Source organism: Acartia tonsa, chromosome 4 (genome assembly GCF_053477335.1).
Source record: "Acartia tonsa isolate MP-2025a chromosome 4, ASM5347733v1, whole genome shotgun sequence".
Taxonomy (NCBI): Eukaryota; Metazoa; Arthropoda; class Copepoda; order Calanoida; family Acartiidae; genus Acartia; species Acartia tonsa.
In genome coordinates this window covers 6220164-6239110 of record NC_137263.1, presented here as the reverse complement: position 1 = coordinate 6239110, position 18947 = coordinate 6220164, and the positions used below count along the sequence as shown (strand labels likewise).

General features: G+C 33.5%; 1 protein-coding gene and 1 long non-coding RNA gene across 2 annotated transcripts; both read left to right on the top strand.

Annotated features, from left to right (window-relative positions):
• The first annotated feature begins 1850 nt into the window (after positions 1 to 1850).
• LOC145315824 (uncharacterized) lies at positions 1851 to 12289 on the top strand. The gene is made up of 7 exons (XM_080155937.1): positions 1851 to 1936; positions 3928 to 4027; positions 4706 to 4856; positions 8842 to 8885; positions 9921 to 10127; positions 10931 to 11066; positions 11761 to 12289. The coding sequence occupies exons 2-6, from the start codon at positions 3930 to 3932 to the stop codon at positions 11064 to 11066; spliced, it is 636 nt and encodes a 211-aa protein (XP_080012063.1). The 5' UTR covers positions 1851 to 1936; positions 3928 to 3929; the 3' UTR covers positions 11761 to 12289.
• LOC145315825 (uncharacterized) lies at positions 12285 to 18195 on the top strand. The gene is made up of 6 exons (XR_013878147.1): positions 12285 to 12348; positions 13121 to 13219; positions 14010 to 14077; positions 14638 to 14821; positions 17796 to 17902; positions 18090 to 18195. It is a non-coding gene; the product is annotated as an uncharacterized LOC145315825 (long non-coding RNA).
• Positions 18196 to 18947: the final 752 nt, after the last annotated feature.

The following is an 18947-nucleotide window of genomic DNA, read 5'->3' as shown; positions in this document are numbered from 1 at the left end:
TTCACTATTTAACCCTTTACAGCCAATTTTTTTGTGTTTTAAATAAGTGATGGAAAACAAGCACGATAAAGTTAATTCATTGATATATTGTAAAGAATTAAGTTTTTAATGAATTAATTTAGATGAAATCAAAAGGCCTAATTTTACTCTATACCAGAATACTATATATATGAAGCAAAACACTCTAAAAGCTACGAATTTTACCCAAATAAAAAAAGACCTTTTGCTCTGATCAAAAATGACCACAGCAACAGTAAAATTAATTTTTAAATCCCCTCAAAAAAGTTTATTGGGGACTTAATTCAAATTTAGGCTCTGCAGTTTAATTCTACTGGTGTCATAGTATATTTTTGATATATGTTTTAAAAATAGGTTAAAAACAGTTTAATATTATCGTTTCATAAAGGATTGCGAAACTAATGCTACAAAAAATAAATTTTTAGAAAAAACTTAAACGATTAATATCACAGGCGACTTTGTAGCATAAATCTATGTTTCAACTATCCTTTATTCTTTATTCTTTCACTTTTGTATTTAGATGTTGTTCGTTCAATGGTCAGATAAAGAATGAAGTAAAACAGCGAGCTTTCTCTCGGCCCCTGTAGTCCGAGTGTAAGTGTGTGTGTGCGTGTGTGTGTGTATGACTACTTGCTTTCGCGCTCAGCTTGACAACAACCACCCCTCGTGGTTTTAATCTAAACTTGTACCGTTCCGTCTCACAATCTGCCTACCGCAATTGAGAAACTTATCTGGCCTGTACCGCCATACGTAGAGTCCTCCTCTACTACCACTCAGTTAAGAGTATATAAACGTGCCTATACATCATTGTCGGCCCCTGCCGCTTCATATAGCCTGTATATCATCTATAATGCACGAATACGCCGCAAGAGGTACTCCCTCTATACTATGTCTCTCTACCGCCATCTAACGGCCGTAGCTGACAACTAAGGTTAATTTAATTTTTTCTGTCTGCTAACTCTCCAGGCTTTCTATATCAGCCCTTTTACTTTTAATTCAATACTACGAGCGAATTTTTTCACATAATTCGCTTAAGATCTCTCAAACTGTGTTACTTTAGACTTCTCATATTAACTTTTTATCCTTGTCTTTCCACGTTTTATTCCGAACGACCTGGGCCGCTTGCCAAAATGCTCCTAGAGACACGTTTAATGTATTTTTTGAAATTCCACCATATTGCACAACAAATACCAAATTGGTTTGGTAATAAGCATATGTGCGGTACATATGGTCTGTCATGGTTGCCAATTTTACTTAAAATCAGGTCATCATTTCTTCACCATTAAAAATGACATGGAATACATAAAGTTTTGATTGAGTTTCTCAAACACGGCATGAATTCATGGGGAAAAAAGTTTGCAAATAAAAAAAATAATAATTTAATTTTAAAAATCAAATATTGTTCAGCTAGCCGTCGTATATATGGGCATATTAAACCTTGAAAAGGTAAGAACTGGGGAAAATAAGACCTTTCTAATTTCAATTTTCAAGGCAAAGTTAGTGTCGACCCCAAGGCCAGCCTCCTTCCTCAAGCTCATTATTACATTATAGTTCAAAGATGATTCCGAAATAAATAAGTAAATTAAAAAAATATTGGTTGTTGGCAACTGTATCCAAAAGCGCGACATTTTAGTTGTTGATATGTTGATCGAAGGCGTAGTAACTCACTAACAGAGACAAATACCGGCTCTCGGACGGATTTCGTTACTCAAGTTACGAATAAAACCAAGCAATTTTATTTATAGTTTTGTAATAAATCGTTTTAATATAAGAATTATTTTTTGTTAACGTATTTTAATATTTAAAATAAGTTTTTAAAAATCTATCGATATTTTAAATCAAAATTTAGTTGTTAATTTCAGAAAATAAGATTATCGTATTTTTCTTTACTTTTTTCCAATTGTTTCAATTTTCACAGGTAATTTTATCAAAATGCTAAGATTTCAACGCTCATAAAAGTACATCAGACAGATTAAGATGGTTACAAATTAGATGTTTAATGACGTGATTCTTTTAAACTGTATAAAACTAATTTAGGTACAAATAGAATATGCTTATTATTGCATGACTAGGCTTAAGAAATAAATTGAATTCCTATGTTTGATAACAGCTGATTGTAACGCAATTCCTCTTTAGGAGAGACGGACCAAATGAAATTACTACTATTAAACCCCGTCATGACATTTTTGGGCAATCTGAACTAGTATGGAACTTCTTAGGTTTTTTTTCAATACGAGGGCATGTCTTCAAAGTGTTAAAACTGTTATTTCTTGAAAATTAATAATACTTAATATTTCGAATATTTGAATCACACATCTTTATCAATATATTATTATTGTGTATCAGCAGTTTGACTTTAACAAAATACTAAAATTAGAATTTAGTATTGTCTAGAATTTTATGTTTGTCTGTGAAGCACACGATCTCGGAACTACTCTTCCTTTAAGTTTTTGCTAATTTTGGAATCTGTCACACACCTAATATAACAAATTGCAACGTCAATAAAGACAGTTTAATGCAACCATCTCGTAATCAATGTGTAAATGGCACTTAGAATTTTCCCTAAATCGAACAAAAAGTTGAAAAATTAAGGGCTAACGAGTCATCCGTTTTTTTTGGCTTCTTTTAGGGCAAATCTGTCATAAAATGCGTAGGAATCAACTTTTTAAAATTTATTTTTGATTTAAATCATGTGAAATGATACAAAAAACTCTTAGATTTCTAGTACCAGCAACTACCGGCTAGAACCTTTTAAAAATGTTTTTGAACTGCAAAGAGTATTATGTGAAGATAGGTTTCGTGATGGATTTGCCTTGAAAATAGCCAAAATATGGCTCAATGGCTGAGCCGCTAGCCATTAGACGTTACTTTTTTAGCTTTTTGTTTAATTTAGGGAAAATAGACCTACCAAGGATTCCAAGGATTACTCATACAAAATTTCAGATTGAAATTTGAATTCTAAGTGCCATTTACACATTGATTACGAGATGGTTGCATTAACCCCCCCCCCCCCCCCCACACTTGAATGTTGCCTATTTAGGTATTGACAAGCTTTATAGGGCTATTTAATCAGATTAAGGAATTCTAATTTTCAAATTCACCAACTTTCGGGTGAAGACAAGGATAAAAAGATTTATTTAAAATCAGGGTTGGCAGACAAAAAACCCACCCCAAAACCCAACCGAGTTTTTTGCCCTTTAACCCACCTAAAAAAAACCAAGGGGTTTTGGGTTTTTTGGTTTTTTTTTTAAAAAGCGCTAAAATTGTTTTAGAAATGAGTTTATTTTTCATTTTTCATTATTTATACCTACAAAAAATACCAGCAAGAAAATCATGTACGTACAGTTTTAGGATCTTTAGGTAGATTTTGCATTTTTTCTGTTTGTCCTGTAAATGGAAGCCAACTTTTCAGCTTTCTTATGTCCTAGCCTGTTTCTAAATATTAAAAGATTGGACCTAATTGATTTCATGGTACAGTGGTTTTCTTTTTATAGTAGCTATCAATAGGTTATTTTAGGTTAGGTTAGTTAAGGTGTAATTATATATCATACTAGCGGCTTTGCCCCTATTTGTATTGGGGGGGGGGGGGGTGTCCCACCCCTCAAGAAAATAGCTTAAAACCACCACAGGACCAGTAGATTTATTCCCTGAAGATTAGAATCCAATCGGTTCAGTGGTTACCGAGATCTTAAGAGATGGACGGACAGACATCAAGCTACTTAGTATTATAGATATTTAAATATCGTGTATTATTCAAGCTTTTACAGTAAAAAAAATTATAAAAACCCAAAAAACCCTTAAAAACCCCCCGAAACCTGGGTAAAACCCCTATTTTTCACAACCCTGATTTTTTTGTTGAAAAAAACCGGGTTTTGTATAATCCTGTTTAAAATAAGCTGTTTTATTTAGATATGGTTACTCCGGTTGTGTTTTTTGATTTGGGGACTACTGGCCTCCCAAGTAGATGTGGATACATACCAGAAATTAAGAGCATTGGCGCTGTAGACAGGTATGTAGATAATAATGTGTATCTTTAGACAATAATGCAGTAGAATAAATTTGAATATAATTTAACATTGGAAAAAAGCGTGGAGGGGGGGGGGGGAGTTACAGATTCGCCTATTAAACTACCTTTAATTTTGATGAAGTTTTAAACATGTGGGGGGGGGGGGGGGGGTATTGAAACCATTTTGTAATCAAAGCACAAATGACTCTTAGAATCCGAATTTCCTCATAAAACTTGGCATGTGCACTTGGTAGGTCTATTTTCCCTAAATCAAACCAAAAGTTGGAAAAGCATCGGCTAACGGCTGGCGGCTCAGCCGTTTGGTTTTTAGGCTATTTTTCCATAGAAATGTCACAAGCCCTATCTACTACACATCAAACTCTTCGCTCTCCCAGCCACTTACAGCCGGTAGCATCTGGTACTAGAAATTTTGCCATATAATGAAGTTTGAATAAGGTATAACACTCTACAAGAGTTAATTTTCATTTGTCCTACCCTAAGATTTTAGAGCTTCTCTGTTATGAATGTTGTCATCCTTGTTTTATAAAATCTTTGAAGAAACAAAAAAAAGAATTAAATATGGTGATAAAACAAAAGATCATAGAAGACCAAAATTTAGTTCTTGAATCTGGCTTTCTGCACTTTTTTTAAAATCAGCTTTGTAAAATTAAATCTTTTTAGCTTTTGTGAAGGAAAGGCTTTTTACTCTATCCTTCCGAGTGATGGTGTTGATATGAGACGTGGTCTCATAAACTTTGTCCACTGGCTCCAACAAGAATATGAGGAACCTGTCATTCTAGTCGCCCACAACTGCTTCCAATTTGATGCTAAGGTAAAATGAATAACTTACTTACAAATCTTTAACATGAATTAATTATGGCAGTGTGAGTATATAGGCATCTCCAATCTAAGATTTTATTTACTTTATAAAAATTGTTTAAACTATCTCTGACTCACTCAGGAGAGATGTACTTGTCATAGAACAGCAGCTAACATGATTTATGTTTTTGTGAAGGACGTGTGCAGGATGACAGTAGTTCGAAATCTCGGATTTTTTAAAACTTGTTTTGTTCCCCCCCCCCTTATTTTTGTGCATTAACTGGTGTTTATACAAATGCGCCAATTTCAAATCCCCTACCTAAAATTTTTTTATAATATTTTTTATTAAAACTCAAATTAAAAAGTAGAAAGGCGGTTGACTTATCCCCCTCCCACTTTAATAATACCTAAAGGCTTCAAGGGGGCGTTACCCCTCGTCTATCTTAAAATAAAAGCTATATCTTGCATTATTTTTTTCAATTAGGTGTTTGAACACGAATTGCATATAGTAAAAATATTTTTCTTTTTTAATTGTTATCCTAATAAGATAAAAGTTATACTTAAAAATTGTTTTAATAGTTATCATTATATTTAGCATTTAAAAAAAAACACCAAAATTGACCAAAATATGCGTATATATTTTGTACTCACTTGCGTCATTTATATTTCAGATTTTATTTACCCGTCATCGTGTGCAGAAAATTTTACACCTAACACCTAAATTAGAGGGGGTGGGAAATCTTTTTTATACCAGCATTGCGGAGCCGGGAGCTGCCATATTTTGCTGGAGCTGGAGCTGTTATTTTAGTTAAAAACGGCTCCAGCTCAGCTCCGGGTTAAAAAAAGATATTTTTTTATTAAGGGGGGGGGGGGGGGGAGTTCTGACACTTTTGCATAAACAGTGATTATAGGCTTTGTCTTTGGACTGAGAGGATAGGTTATTAGGGAAAAATCATTCTTATATTATGAATTTCCCCCAGATTTAAGATTTTTTGGATAGCACTATGGTCTATTTAAGGGGTTTAGTGGAAATTTGGTATAGCTTTAATCAAATTTAAATATTTATACTACTACCAGTCCGAATTCATTAAAATAAAAAGTTATGAGTAATATATTACATTAGGCAACTTTTTAAAGTTGGTCATGTATAGGTGCGTGCACAGGAATGTGATTGGGGAGTAACCAAAAAGGGGTGATTTTTAAAATATAATTTTTGTTACTACTCTGTTATTTTTAGAGATAATTGAACCAAATTTTTTCCCTGATTCAATTACTACCCTAGGTAAACGATTATTAATAAATAATAGGGATTTCCCGCTAAAACCGCCATCTACCGCCGAATTCCGCCGTGTTATTTGCTACCTCATTTGGCTGTTTGGAGTCAATAGAAAAGAGTGACCTATTTGAATAAAAGTATTAAAATACACCTTTTTCTTTCCACTTACAACTGCTTTTTAATATTTATAATTTATTTAAGAGGGGTTAGGTCTTTTTAAACTTAAAGAAAATAAATATTAAGACTGGATAATCGAGCTTCCTATTTAAGATATTGATTAATTTTTTTTTTGTAAAGTATCTTAAGTGTATTTTTCTACATGTATAGTCTACTATTATAAGTACCTATTTAAATTTAGAACTGTCCCTCAAGGGCCTACAGGGGCCAACACCGCCACCCCCCCCCCCTCTTTCTAGCCCAACCAGAAGTTAAAATTTTACTTCTGTTTTTAAAGGTATCAGACTGAGTTTTAAAGAAAAAAAGTATTCTCATAACTGAACTAATTATTTTTCAGTATCTATGCCCCCCCCCCCCTCCCATATCTAACCAAAAATAAGATAACCATCATAAAATTGATATCAAACAAACTTTAATTCATTTTAGAACAGTAAAGAAAAACCAGTAGACCAAGTAATAAACTAAAACAGTATTTGCCAGCTAAATCATAACATAAAATGCTTTGTATCTTACAAAAAAAAGACAGAAGAAACGAACACATTTACTCTTTGAAATCTTAATGTTCTTAGAGTTTTACAGACAGATAAGGGGACCAAGTGAACTAAAGAGTAGATGCTTGTTGGTGAGCTTAATCATCACAAAAAAATCAGCTTTCTTACAAAATAAAACTGCGTAGTAGAGTAAATTTTTCCCAAAGATATCTAATGTCTGTAAGAGAATTAACCACAGGCCGACGGACCAAATAAATCTTACACTAGATGGTTGTTTGTACAGATAATGTTCATAAAAAGATTTTCTTTCAACCGTCTTGAGTCGTAGTAAAGAAATTCACGATGATTACATATCGATTCATACAGACTGACGGACTTTGCGAATTTGAAAGTAGCTACGCTACTACAAAATTTATTTTTGCACTTTCCTTTTAAGGACTAGAGTTGCAAACACCTTCCCTAAACACTAAAATCAAAAAAAGAAATGACCTATATGCAACAAATGTTTTGTCTTTAAAATCTGCGGGCGGCGGGTTTTTTTTGCGGAAACTGCGGGTAAGTCGCGGTTTTAAAATTATTGTTCCTCAAGTAATTACTGATTAATTTTAAAAAGTTTTACTCAATTATCTTTAATAGTAATGGAATAACAGAGAAATTAAGATTGCTGTTATGATTTGTAATTCCCCTCCCCCCCTCAAATTTAGGTTTTACAGGCAATTTTCAGATTAAAAATTTTTAAAGTTGCGCTACCGACCCCACTCTGGAAACTTAACTAAAAGTTGTATTATATTCTCAAAATTTAGAATCATATATGGTTTGGTATGGGGTTGGTAGCGCAACTAGGAGTAAAATGACGAAAACTAATTTTTTTTGGTAAATTTTTCCGTAAAAAAATGGCAAAAATTATTTCATAAATTTACTTTCAAAGCATAAAATTAACACTTATAAGGTAAAATATATAGTAAAAATGTTTTTATTTATTGATTTGGTGTATATATTTGTAAAGAAAATGAACGAAATAAGTTTTTAATAGATATTTATGCAAAAAAAAATTATTTTTCATATCTAGGTAGAAAATAAAAAGTTCATTTTTGACCTTCAAAAAATATTGATTTGACCCAACTTTGAAGTAAAAAAAAACTTAGTTCCAAACGTTATTTTTTCTTTTCCTTGTCCATTATGCATGAGCTGGGGTATGTAAATCAATAATATCAAGTTAAAATAAGAAAATTTGATCATGACTTTTTTGCCAAATTTCCACCCTTAGACCGTTGTGGATAGGCCTCCAGGTTCCGGAGCTCCAGGCCTCCAGGTGGTCTCTGTACAGGTAAAAATTAAAAATAAGATTTTTTTGAAGAGTTAGAAGTTAACTTATAAAACAAAATATACTTCTTTTTGATTGTTATTCACATATTTGAAGGAAAAACATACATATTTTGTCTCATAAGCTGACATCTAACTCTTAAAAAAATTTTTTTTTTCATTTTTACCTGTAGAGAGACAACCTGGAGGCCTGGAGCTCCGGAACCTGGAGGCCTATCCAAAAAATCTTAAATCTGGGGGAAATTCATCATATAAGAATGATTTTATCACTAATAACCTATGATCTCAGTCTAAATACAAAGCCTATTATCACTGTTTACGCAAAAGTGTCAGAACTCCCCCCCCCCCCCCCCCCCTCCTTATAATTTGGTAAATATGTTGTGTCGTGTGCAAATGTCCCTCTTAAGTTTATAATTCCATTTTTATCCAAGATTAAACTTTAAAACCCTCAAAAGTCAAAAATAGACATTGCAAAAAAGATATGTTGAGTTTTTCTTAGGTCGAAGCCGGAGCGGTTATTTTCACAGGTGGCTCTGCGGAGCGGCAAAAAAAGCAAACGGCTCCACATTGCTGTCCATAACTCATACCCCCCAAAAGCATATGATAACCTGCCCTGGCCATTAATAATATTTTTTGCAAATTGTGAAATGATGGGTTTATCAATATTTGAGATCTTATCGGACAAACATATAACACAATTTAACTATATGATAATGAACTTTTGTTTTTAGATACTACTGTTAAACTTTCAAAAGTATAACGTCAGATATGAAAGGGATTATGCTTTTATGATCTTAACTCAAATATTTGTGAATTGAATGCTAGAAAAGGCTTAATTGTATCAATCACACTGGTATTTAACTTTTTAAGTCAAGCTCTTGTTTCAATCAAAAGGTATGACTTGCCGATTAAGTTATGCTATTCAGGAAAACCACATTTTATCTTATTGGTTATTTGAGGCTTTTTTCTTTACCACTGTAGAGCCCCAGGGGTGTATATTCTGTGAATTTGACCCTGCTAAAGGAGGGGGGGGGGGGGGGGGGGAAATAAAGAATGTAAAAATAAAGAGAACTAAAAGTATTTTTTTCGGGTTGGCAATCCAGAATCCGACCAATTTTTGGCCAATTTTGGAATCCAGAATCCAAATCCGGAATCCGGTTTTTTTTTATATAGCGGATTCGGATTCTTAATAGTTAGGCTAAAATTAGCTTCTCGAGTTTTATCTTTCAACCACCCCCTCTTTGAAGGCAAAGATCACCCCCCCCCCCCCCATCTCTCCCCACCTACACCACTAAGTGAAGATATCAGAAAATATGAAAAAACGCAGTTTTAGATTCTTCCTAGTACCCTATATAATTTAATCACTTAATTTTTTTTTTAATTCTTCTAAATATTGCTAGAATCTGGAATCCGTCAAAAAAATAAGAATTGGCGGACAGATTCTTGTAAGAATTCGAATCTGAATCCGGTTTTTTTAATTTTTCTGGCCTCTTTGGTGAAAAAAACTAAAAGAATATGTGGGAGGGGAATAATATGAATAAAATAAAGAGTTCTGGAAAGAATTTTGCATTTTCCCCCCTCCTAACTGGACAAAACTAGGAAGGGAAAAAAATTTGGCAGCAGGGGGAAAAAATTAATATTGTGCAGAATATACACCCCTGTAGAGTTCCTATATGTTCTGGGCACATATGCTAGTATTACTACATTTTAAAAACATACAATATTTTAGAATTTCTAACGTTTCTAAATTTATTATTATGAAATCATATTTTCCATTATTCCATAGAAGGCTTTAAAAGCATACCGCTAGAGCCATTTGCGGATTTACAGACAGCATGCTTGCCTCGCAGGATTTGTATCCTGCCCCATATACTTTAAAACAAATGATGGAGAATGTCAACCTGGACAAACAACAATCACACCATTCCCTGGATGATGCCAAAGATTTACGTACAGTAGTACGCAGAATGGCGGCCCAAAACAATCTACTCTTTCAACCATTTGTCAAAGATTCCAGGTATGGAAGTGGATTTTAATTTTGGTATTATTTATGCACTTGAGTCACTTTGCAGGGAATTTGTCAGTGATCATTTTTAAACCTTTTCTTTTGATCTTTTACAGTACTTTGGTGTGAAAAAAGAATGGTTTTCACTTCTTCCACAAATTTCTTTTTATGCTCTCCTCGTCATACACATGGCCCCTTAGACTTCTTCTGAAACAGTGGTCTACAAAAAGCTTCTTTTCATGTGTTTCACACAGGGAGTTACAGGCACACGTGATAATTGAATTATTTGTAATAGTTAAACTTTAAGCAGGGTCGGTCGTCCATTTGTATAAAATATCCATTCGTCCGATTAAGTTAAGCAGTTAAAAATATTTTTTTGGTTGATGTTTATTAATTTCAAAGTTATTAGGTGTAAATGATGTAAGTTTCTTGTCAGTTATTTATCGTATTTTGTAATGTTCATAATATTTAAATTAATTTGTCAATCCGCAATCAGCCCACTTTTTTTTGACCCAGAATCAGAATCCGCAATTTAAAGAATCCGACTCCGACCAATTTTAAAAAAGCTTGAACGTCATTGCTTTCGAGTACAGAATACTTTATTTGACATAATATTTTGGAATTTTACCCCTAAATGCAATATTTATAAAAATGTGACGTAATCCTTTTTTTTAAGAATCCCCCCCCCCCACCAATTTTAAAAAAGCTTGAACGTCATTGCTTTCGAGTACAGAATACTTTATTTGACATAATATTTTGGAATTTTACCCCTAAATGCAATATTTATAAAAATGTGACGTAATCCTTTTTTTAAGGTGGTATAAAACGCTATATGAAGCTGAAGTTTCATATGGTATAATCAATGATGATAGTGATGACGATATGGAAGTGTACAGTTGCTCCTATGAATCAGACTCTCAATGTTTCTACGAGTCAGACGAATATTTCTAGGTACTGAATATATACATTTGTCTATACCATGGTTAACTAAAAGGTGTATAACTTCAATTTTACATAAAACTTCGGCGTTATCCTCTTAGAATTTTTTTTTCAAGTTTGAAAATTTTAGTGCCCCCCCCCCCCCCCCTTGACAACGACAAACAACTATTTTAGGTTAGGTTAGGTTGCAGGCTAGGAAGCCGAGCGGTGTGGCTAGGCAGGCTAGGGAGCCGAGCGCTTGGGCCAGAGTTCTTAGTTCGCTGTGGGAGGGGGGGGGGGGGTTACTCAAATTTTCAAAATTGAAAAAAAGTTCTAAAAGGATATTACCAAAACTTATCATTTCTGCTTAGTTTTGCTTTCAGCAAAAAAATCTTGGGTGTAAATTCTGCACGTGATCCCCTGATGAAGGAGGGGATGGGGGGGGGGGGTATGTGGGTGGGGTAACAAAAGTGATAAAATTAAGAGTACCAGAAACACTATTTCATTGTATACCCCTCCAAAGGGAAAAAACTAGGGGGGGGATCGGGCCCGGGGGGGGGGGTGGTCGAGGAAAAAATATTTTGCAGCTGAGGAAATTTTTTTTGCAGAATATACACCCCTGAAAAATCTAAATTTCAAATATTTCTATAGCTAACATTTTACGCTTATTTGTCCTTAACAAAATTGGGTCAATTTGACTATCATTGTTCAATGTTGTTTATTTTAGGAACCAAACAAGAAGAGATAAGAAACACAAATACTACAATAGCTGTCCTTTTACAAGGCCCTAGTTGTTTCTGAATCCACATTGCTTCCATATACCCTCTCCAGTAATTTGATAGTGTCCCCATCAAGCTATGCTGGAACAAGAAATCTAACCCTAATATCAAAAAAAAAAAATTTAAATTATTAAAGAAGATAATTTAAACTTTCTCATTTAATTTTTATTCTAATATTTTTGATTTACCTCTTTAAAGATGAGAAAATTTACTAGTTTTCCTTTTCTTTTTTTGTTGTTTTATTACACATAGAATTGCGTTACACAATTTTTCTTTGTGTTTTATTTATTCCAGTGTCTTTATTTTGAGTTTCACAACGCATAAAATTTAACCCTATAAAGTTTTGTGATTTTAAGACACAGTTTTTGAAGTCTGCTATTTTTTCTTTAATTTTTAAGTTGGGTTTTTTCAAACAAAGTTCTTATATGATCCAAGCCAGTTGATATTATTTTTTGTTAACATATTTTTTTTTCAGAATTAACAAAATGGATGTTAGTACAAAGTTAAAGCCATTAGAAATATCCAATTACAAGAAGGTATCTTTTATTTTTTATCCGTATTGTAGCCAATGAGTTATAATTTGAATGATGAAGAAATATACTTTAATTGATGTTTAGAAGGTGCACTAAAGTGAAAAATAAGTTTTATTTACCTATAAAACTTATTTTAATAGTCTTTTTCATAAGTTTATGCTGCTTTTCACTGAAACTTTAAATTTTGTATTCCAGATATCCTTATAATGCTGTAAACGGATCTCTGTGTATGTGTCTGTCTGTGTGTACCGTAGAATATAAATTAAAATCGATCGAAATAATGCTCGTTTAATTGACAAACCATCTTGCTTAGATTTCCTAGAAGAAATGCAGAATTTCAAGAACAAAATTTGAGCGAATGTTATTTTACCAAAAATAGTTATAATTTCCTTCATTATTCAATTTACTTGGAGTTGGAACATATTGTATAATTTACCGAAATCGTTTAAATATCTATAATTTTTTAATAGATTGTGATATAAAGTACATTTCTCTCTGCCTTGAGAGCATTATATGTACTTGATATATTAGCTTTAGTCTTGTGTCAACTTTCTCGGAGCAAGGTTATTTGCTCTGCGATCCGGCACAGACCTAAAGTGATTAAAGTGTTGTAATAACTATTATACCTATTTTTATATGTTTATTTGTAATTGGATTAATACACATTATTAGTAGATTTAACTGTTTGTTCTATTTTACTACACGTCAAGATCAAGGCAAGACTGTCTTTGATTAAAAAGATGTAAATATGAAATGAAACTTCTTTGTCTTTTAGGCTGCAATATTGGAATTGTAAGACGTACTAACAACGTGAACCAGTGGGCAACAGTGTTTTTCTGTGATTATGGAACTACTACTTACTAGTCATATCAAGGTTACGCATTTTATTCCATTCCAACGCATTATAAAAAATCATCAGCAGAAGCAGATGGGTGGCATTTTTTTGCAGGACGTAGCTCAACACGAAGCGCATCCGCTCGTCGTCGGGGAGGTGAATCTCGAACAGACACTGCGTCATAACTAAAGACGTTTAGAATTGTTCCTACTCCTGCTATATCAGATGCGCCGCATAAATAGTTAAGAGTAGGGGGAATGCCTTGCCCCATAAACTATGCACAGCTAGGACTTCTCAGACAAAGGTCGTGCAATCAAGAGGGTTGGTTGTCTGTTGGATGTTACTTAACCTAATATCCTTGGGTGTTAAAGTTTCGCATCTCATTACACACGGATGTTGCTCTGGATTCTTTAGATAATCAATTAAAAATCAAAGAAGAATTCCGTCCTTACGAGGTAAGGTAAGCTGCAACTGTTTTATAAACTTATCAGCCGCCGAATTAAAATTCAGATGCTGCCAAACACACACTTTTTTTCACCAAGAGCAACAGAGCTGAATCCTACTAAAAATACACGAAATAGTCATGATCAAATTCTTATCAAATGCTTTAATTAAGTCAAACGAACAATAAGTAAAAGAAAATTTAAGTGATATGAACACAAATTAAAAAAATAATGATTGTTACATTTTCCTAATTGTATCGGCAGATACAAGGCCATTTATGTATAAAACCTACTACGAAATAATATTTGCCCTAAAAATAAAACACCCGTCTGGCGTTACATCTATTATCATTTTATTTATGTTTAACATAAATATATGCTTTACAATGACAGAAGGCTTTACAATAAGTTTGGTGATTAGCCCATGCAAGGTGTACAGTAATTTGGGGTTTTGGTAAGTTCAATCTGAACTCACAAATATTATAATGTTGTTTTTGTATTAGCCATGATTCTCTAAAGTTAGGATTCAGATACACACTGAGATTGGTTGTGATAATACTTCGGCTAAACGCAAGAATGGCAAACTTTTTGCACATCTGAATGTAATACATGATAAAACACAATGCTGGTGAAAGCTACTCAATTATTACATTACATTCTTATCCCTTGTTATCTAATTATAGAGAAGGTACGTTCTTCCAGATCATATTTATTCTAAAAATCACGAAACTTAGTAAAAGTTTTATCTAAATAAACAAAATAACTGACTTTCTTTAAGAATATAGCAGCGATTTTCAAACCCTTAAAATATAATAATATGTATGGCTATTTATCTAAAATGTCTTATATTATAAGTTTTAGTAACCATTGGATCAAAATGAATAAACCAAATTCCGTTTTAAATTCTAAACGTAAAAACTTTGGGTATTTTTTTTTGGATTTGTTTGATTTTTTGGACTTTTTTTACCTACGCACTACAATTTAAATCAAATTATTGATAATCTTATTTACTAGGACTCGATCCAGACCTCTGATGACCCTAAGTTTTAGCACGAGCTGTCTGACCGGCCTGGCCTGGGTCCCGGTGATGCTGGCGCACGCGTGCCTCTGCGGATACTCTTCATCTGGAGTCCCTGGAACGCTGGAGAATATCATTAACAAGCTAAAAGATCGTGGACTTAATGAACTTTAAAAAAAGGTTAGTCTTATTGGTCAAGTTTATTGGGATAGGTCAATGGTAGATAACATTTTCTCTGTTTTTGAAAAGAAGTAAAATAAGGGGGGGGGGGGTTAGGTATGTAGTTTGAAATATGATTTTCTCGGCTGCTATTGTAGTATACATTGCGGAAATTTTTAAAACCGCCGTGAAAAGGCAAAAAAAATTTTGGCGGGAAACGGCGGTTTTCGGCGGTTGCGCCGCTGGTTCTTCACAGTTCCATATTTTACGCAACTGCCATGCAAAATCTCACACCTGTAACTCTTTTTTTAGTTGAGTTCCTTTGTTGACTTTTAGATTTGGTTTCAAAAAGTGTCACTTTCGCCCCCCCCCCCCCTTTTAACCTTGGTTAACTGGGTGTTCGAATTTTTTTCTTGGTTCGGGTAGGCATATCCTTTTAAAATGAAATAATTCTTAAATACTAAATAATATTAATTCAACTAAAATATTGTAATTTTGTAAAAGATATACATATCACGTCTTTTCCTAATAGAAGATATACTTCTTTTTGTAATAAATAGAATATAAAGCAGTTTTTTCAAAATATCGTTGATAAAATCGCGAAACCTATACCTACTTTTAGTTAGGACTTAGTATTTTTAAAAGTTAATTCAAATGACCTTCAAGAATTTGTTTGCAAAAAGTGTTTATACATAATATACAAAAAAAATATATAGTTACTGATATTTTCTAATTTTTATGTCTTCAGGAAAATTTATACAAATTAAATATTGGAACGTTAAAAAATCTTTACATGTAAATCTCACCATCAATAACGGTGTCTTTGTATCTGCATGTATAACTGTAACTTCTAAATATCTTTAATGTTTGTCGACATAATGATAATACTATAATATAAACTAGTGGCTTTGCCCCTAAAGGCCTAGGTAATTTCTCTAGGGAGGGGGTAATACACTCCCACAAAAATTGCTATAAATCTTCCCAGGGCCTATAAAAGCTACAACGGAAAGGAGAACCATATCGGTTTAGCAGTTAGATTGATTCATTGGTACAGACAGACAGATACACAGAGATCCTTCTACTTTATTATAAGGACTTAGAAGGCTTTGTATTTAAAGGAAAGGAATATTACTTTCGAAATAACTGTTTTTTTGGCTTTTCTCTTAATTTTCCCTTTTTTTCAAAAACATAATAATTGAAAAAATAGTGTCTGAAATTTGACATAAAGTTATAAATATGTTCTTTGCTATGCATTAATGACAGGGATCTTAAGGAATAGGACAAACTAATGTTGATCCACAATGGTCATAAACAAAATTACCCCTATTATTGGTTGGAAAGTTTCAAAATTGAATAAAAGTAACCAATATTCTTTAGCAATTAATAAGATAAGGAGATTATAAAACTTTGGGTACCAGTGTAATTTACGGTCTAACATGTATGTATTTATGTAGCCTTGATTCTCTGAAGTTAGGATTCAGATGCAAGAGGAGATTGGAGGACGAGGTGAGGATTCTTTGACCAATCCTAGATTGGTAAGCTTCGCGAACAGCTGAGTGTATTCTATGTTACATTACAAGCTGACCCGCAATTCTCGTGGAAGCTACTCAATTAGTACATCATTCTGGCCTAGAGTTTTGGCAGGTGTTCCATATTAAGCCACCCTAATTAATGGCACTCTCATATTAATGAGGAGCATGGACGAGGGAAAGCACGATTACAGTTGCTTAATAGTTAGGATCCTAAGGGCATCACATGGAAGGTTGCGTGATTATATTCTGACAAAGTGCAATATCTATGAGGGGACTTGAACTCGGATTTTCTCGTCTATCCCCTTCATCCCTGATGAATGTACACAACAAGGACGAATATCAAGATTCCCTGCAGAAAGAAAATATCCTTATAGATAAATAAAAGACAATTAAATTTTAATATTTGTTTACAGTTAGGTAAAGTAAGGGTTAAGAGAGCCCTGCATTGTTACAGCTTCCGGCAGGTGCTTAAAAAATCATAATCAACATTTAGAAATAAGTTAATTTTGTTGTTTCAATAACAGCACCAAAAAATGACATATTTGGTTATGTGATTTAGGTCAATTATAGAGTAACTTCAAACTTAAAATTACATCATAAATGATAAATAAAATTTTTTTTCATAAATTTCTAAATTTAAACATTCGTACAGAAGCTGATCAGAGATAAACTATCTGAAATTAATTTTTAATAAAATATATTTTAGTTGAATTGCAACTATGTTAGCAAAACATTCACATTACTTTTGATTTTTAAATTCATTTCGACAACCCTTGAAGCCTTTAGGGCAATTTTGATAAGGGGAGGGGGATTTGACATTAATTTTTCTATTTTAGTTTTTGAAAGGTGTTCTTAAAAAAAGGAGGGGGGGGGGGTTAATTTTCCATTTTTCCCATACAAAAATTAATATCAATGTATCTAATTGAGACAAAATGTATTTTTTTTGCAGAAAAATATTCTATTTCTAATAGTTGGGTTCTTTGACTTATTGCAAAATTAAGTTGTCTGAAATCATAGAGTAAATTTATGACAATTTAAGTATCACATCAATAAATATCCATAATTTTACAAGGATGACACCATTCATTATATAAAAGAGATGAAGGGTATTAAAGTCACAATAGTAGTAGACAAATCCTGTAAAATTCCTCGGGTAGCCTAGGCAAAGGGTTTTCTAGCCATACATACATACATAGACTGTAAAAGTTAGGAAACCTAATGATAGCCTAAGTAATTCAAGGATCGTCATAATCGTCTTAACTCATTTCATTGTTTTATTTAGGAATAATATTTTGTTATATAACTTAACCATACTTTTCAGGTAAACTTAGAACAGGCTCTTGGTTGGATTTAGGCAAATTATACATCTTTTCACTCAATTATCAGGCCCCAGGAGGCTAGGGGCATTATGGGCAAAGGCACAAGTATACATATTTATTATTTAATAAAATATAAATGTTTAGGTACTGGTAGTGAAACAGGAGCCAATATTAACATAGCCTGGTCTTTGTCTGAGCAGCCACTATCAGATGCGGAATACCTGGCGGAGCTTGTTCTTCCTGTAATAAAGGCAAGTTATTATCAGCATAGTTATTTATATTCCCTTAAATTTTCAATTTATTTTAACTAAGGAGGGGGAGGGGGGGATATGAGATTAGGATCATTGACTTATTTGCTGAATAAGTCCGCGGATATGAAAGAGTACTTTGTTTTATTTGTAGTGTCTTGTCCTCCTGACATTATCGTTCTATCCGCAGGATTTGATGAAACCGCCGCTAACAACCCTGTTATGTCTGGGAGGGTACCTACAGGGTGTCATTGTCCATTTCCTGTCATGATCTCCTTACTTCCGAAGAGGGGAAGGTAAGTTACTTTATTTGATGGAACCGCCAGTAACCCTGTAACTGTGGGAGGTTACAGGGTGTTCCTGCCTGTCATGGTCTCCTTACTTCCTACCAGCATTAACTGGCAGTGGGAAATGTAAGTTTTTTAATTGATGGAACCGCCAGTCACCCTGTAAATGGGATACAGGGTGTCCCCTGCCTGTTATGGTCTCTTTACTTCCTACCTGCATTGACTGACTGTGGAAAAGGTAAGTTACTTTATTTGATGGAAGCACCAGTCACCATGTAACTCTATGAGATACAGGGTGTCCCCTGACTGTCATGGTCTTCTTACTTCCTACCTGCATTAAGGGGGGGGGGGGAAGTTTTGACACATTTGCGTAAACAGGGAGTATAGGCTTTATCTTTGGACTGAGAGTATAGGTTATTAGGGATAAAATCATTCTTATATGATGAATTTTCCCAAGTTTTAAGATTTTTTGGATAGGCCTCCAGGTTCCGGAGCTCCAGGCCTCCAGGTCCTCTCTGTACAGGTAAAAATGAAAAAAAAATTTTTTTTTGAAGAGTTAGAAGTCAACTTATGAAACAAAATATGCATTTTTTTCTTCAAATATGTGAATAACATTCAAAAATATGCATATTTTGTTTTATAGGTTGACTTCTAACTCTTCAAAAAAATTATTTTTTTAATTTTTACCTGTACAGAGAGGACCTGGAGGCCTGGAGCTCCGGAACCTGGAGGCCTATCCGAAAAATCTTAAAACTTGGGAA

Bases quoted from the DNA above. Each gene is read 5' to 3' on its own strand.
- LOC145315824 (XM_080155937.1), top strand. From the start codon at position 3,930: ATGGTTACTCCGGTTGTGTTTTTTGATTTGGGGACTACTGGCCTCCCA. The intron at 4,028-4,705 runs GTATGTAGATAA...AAATCTTTTTAG, and splicing joins AGCATTGGCGCTGTAGACAG to CTTTTGTGAAGGAAAGGCTT. The intron at 8,886-9,920 runs GGATTATGCTTT...GCATACCGCTAG, and splicing joins TATAACGTCAGATATGAAAG to AGCCATTTGCGGATTTACAG.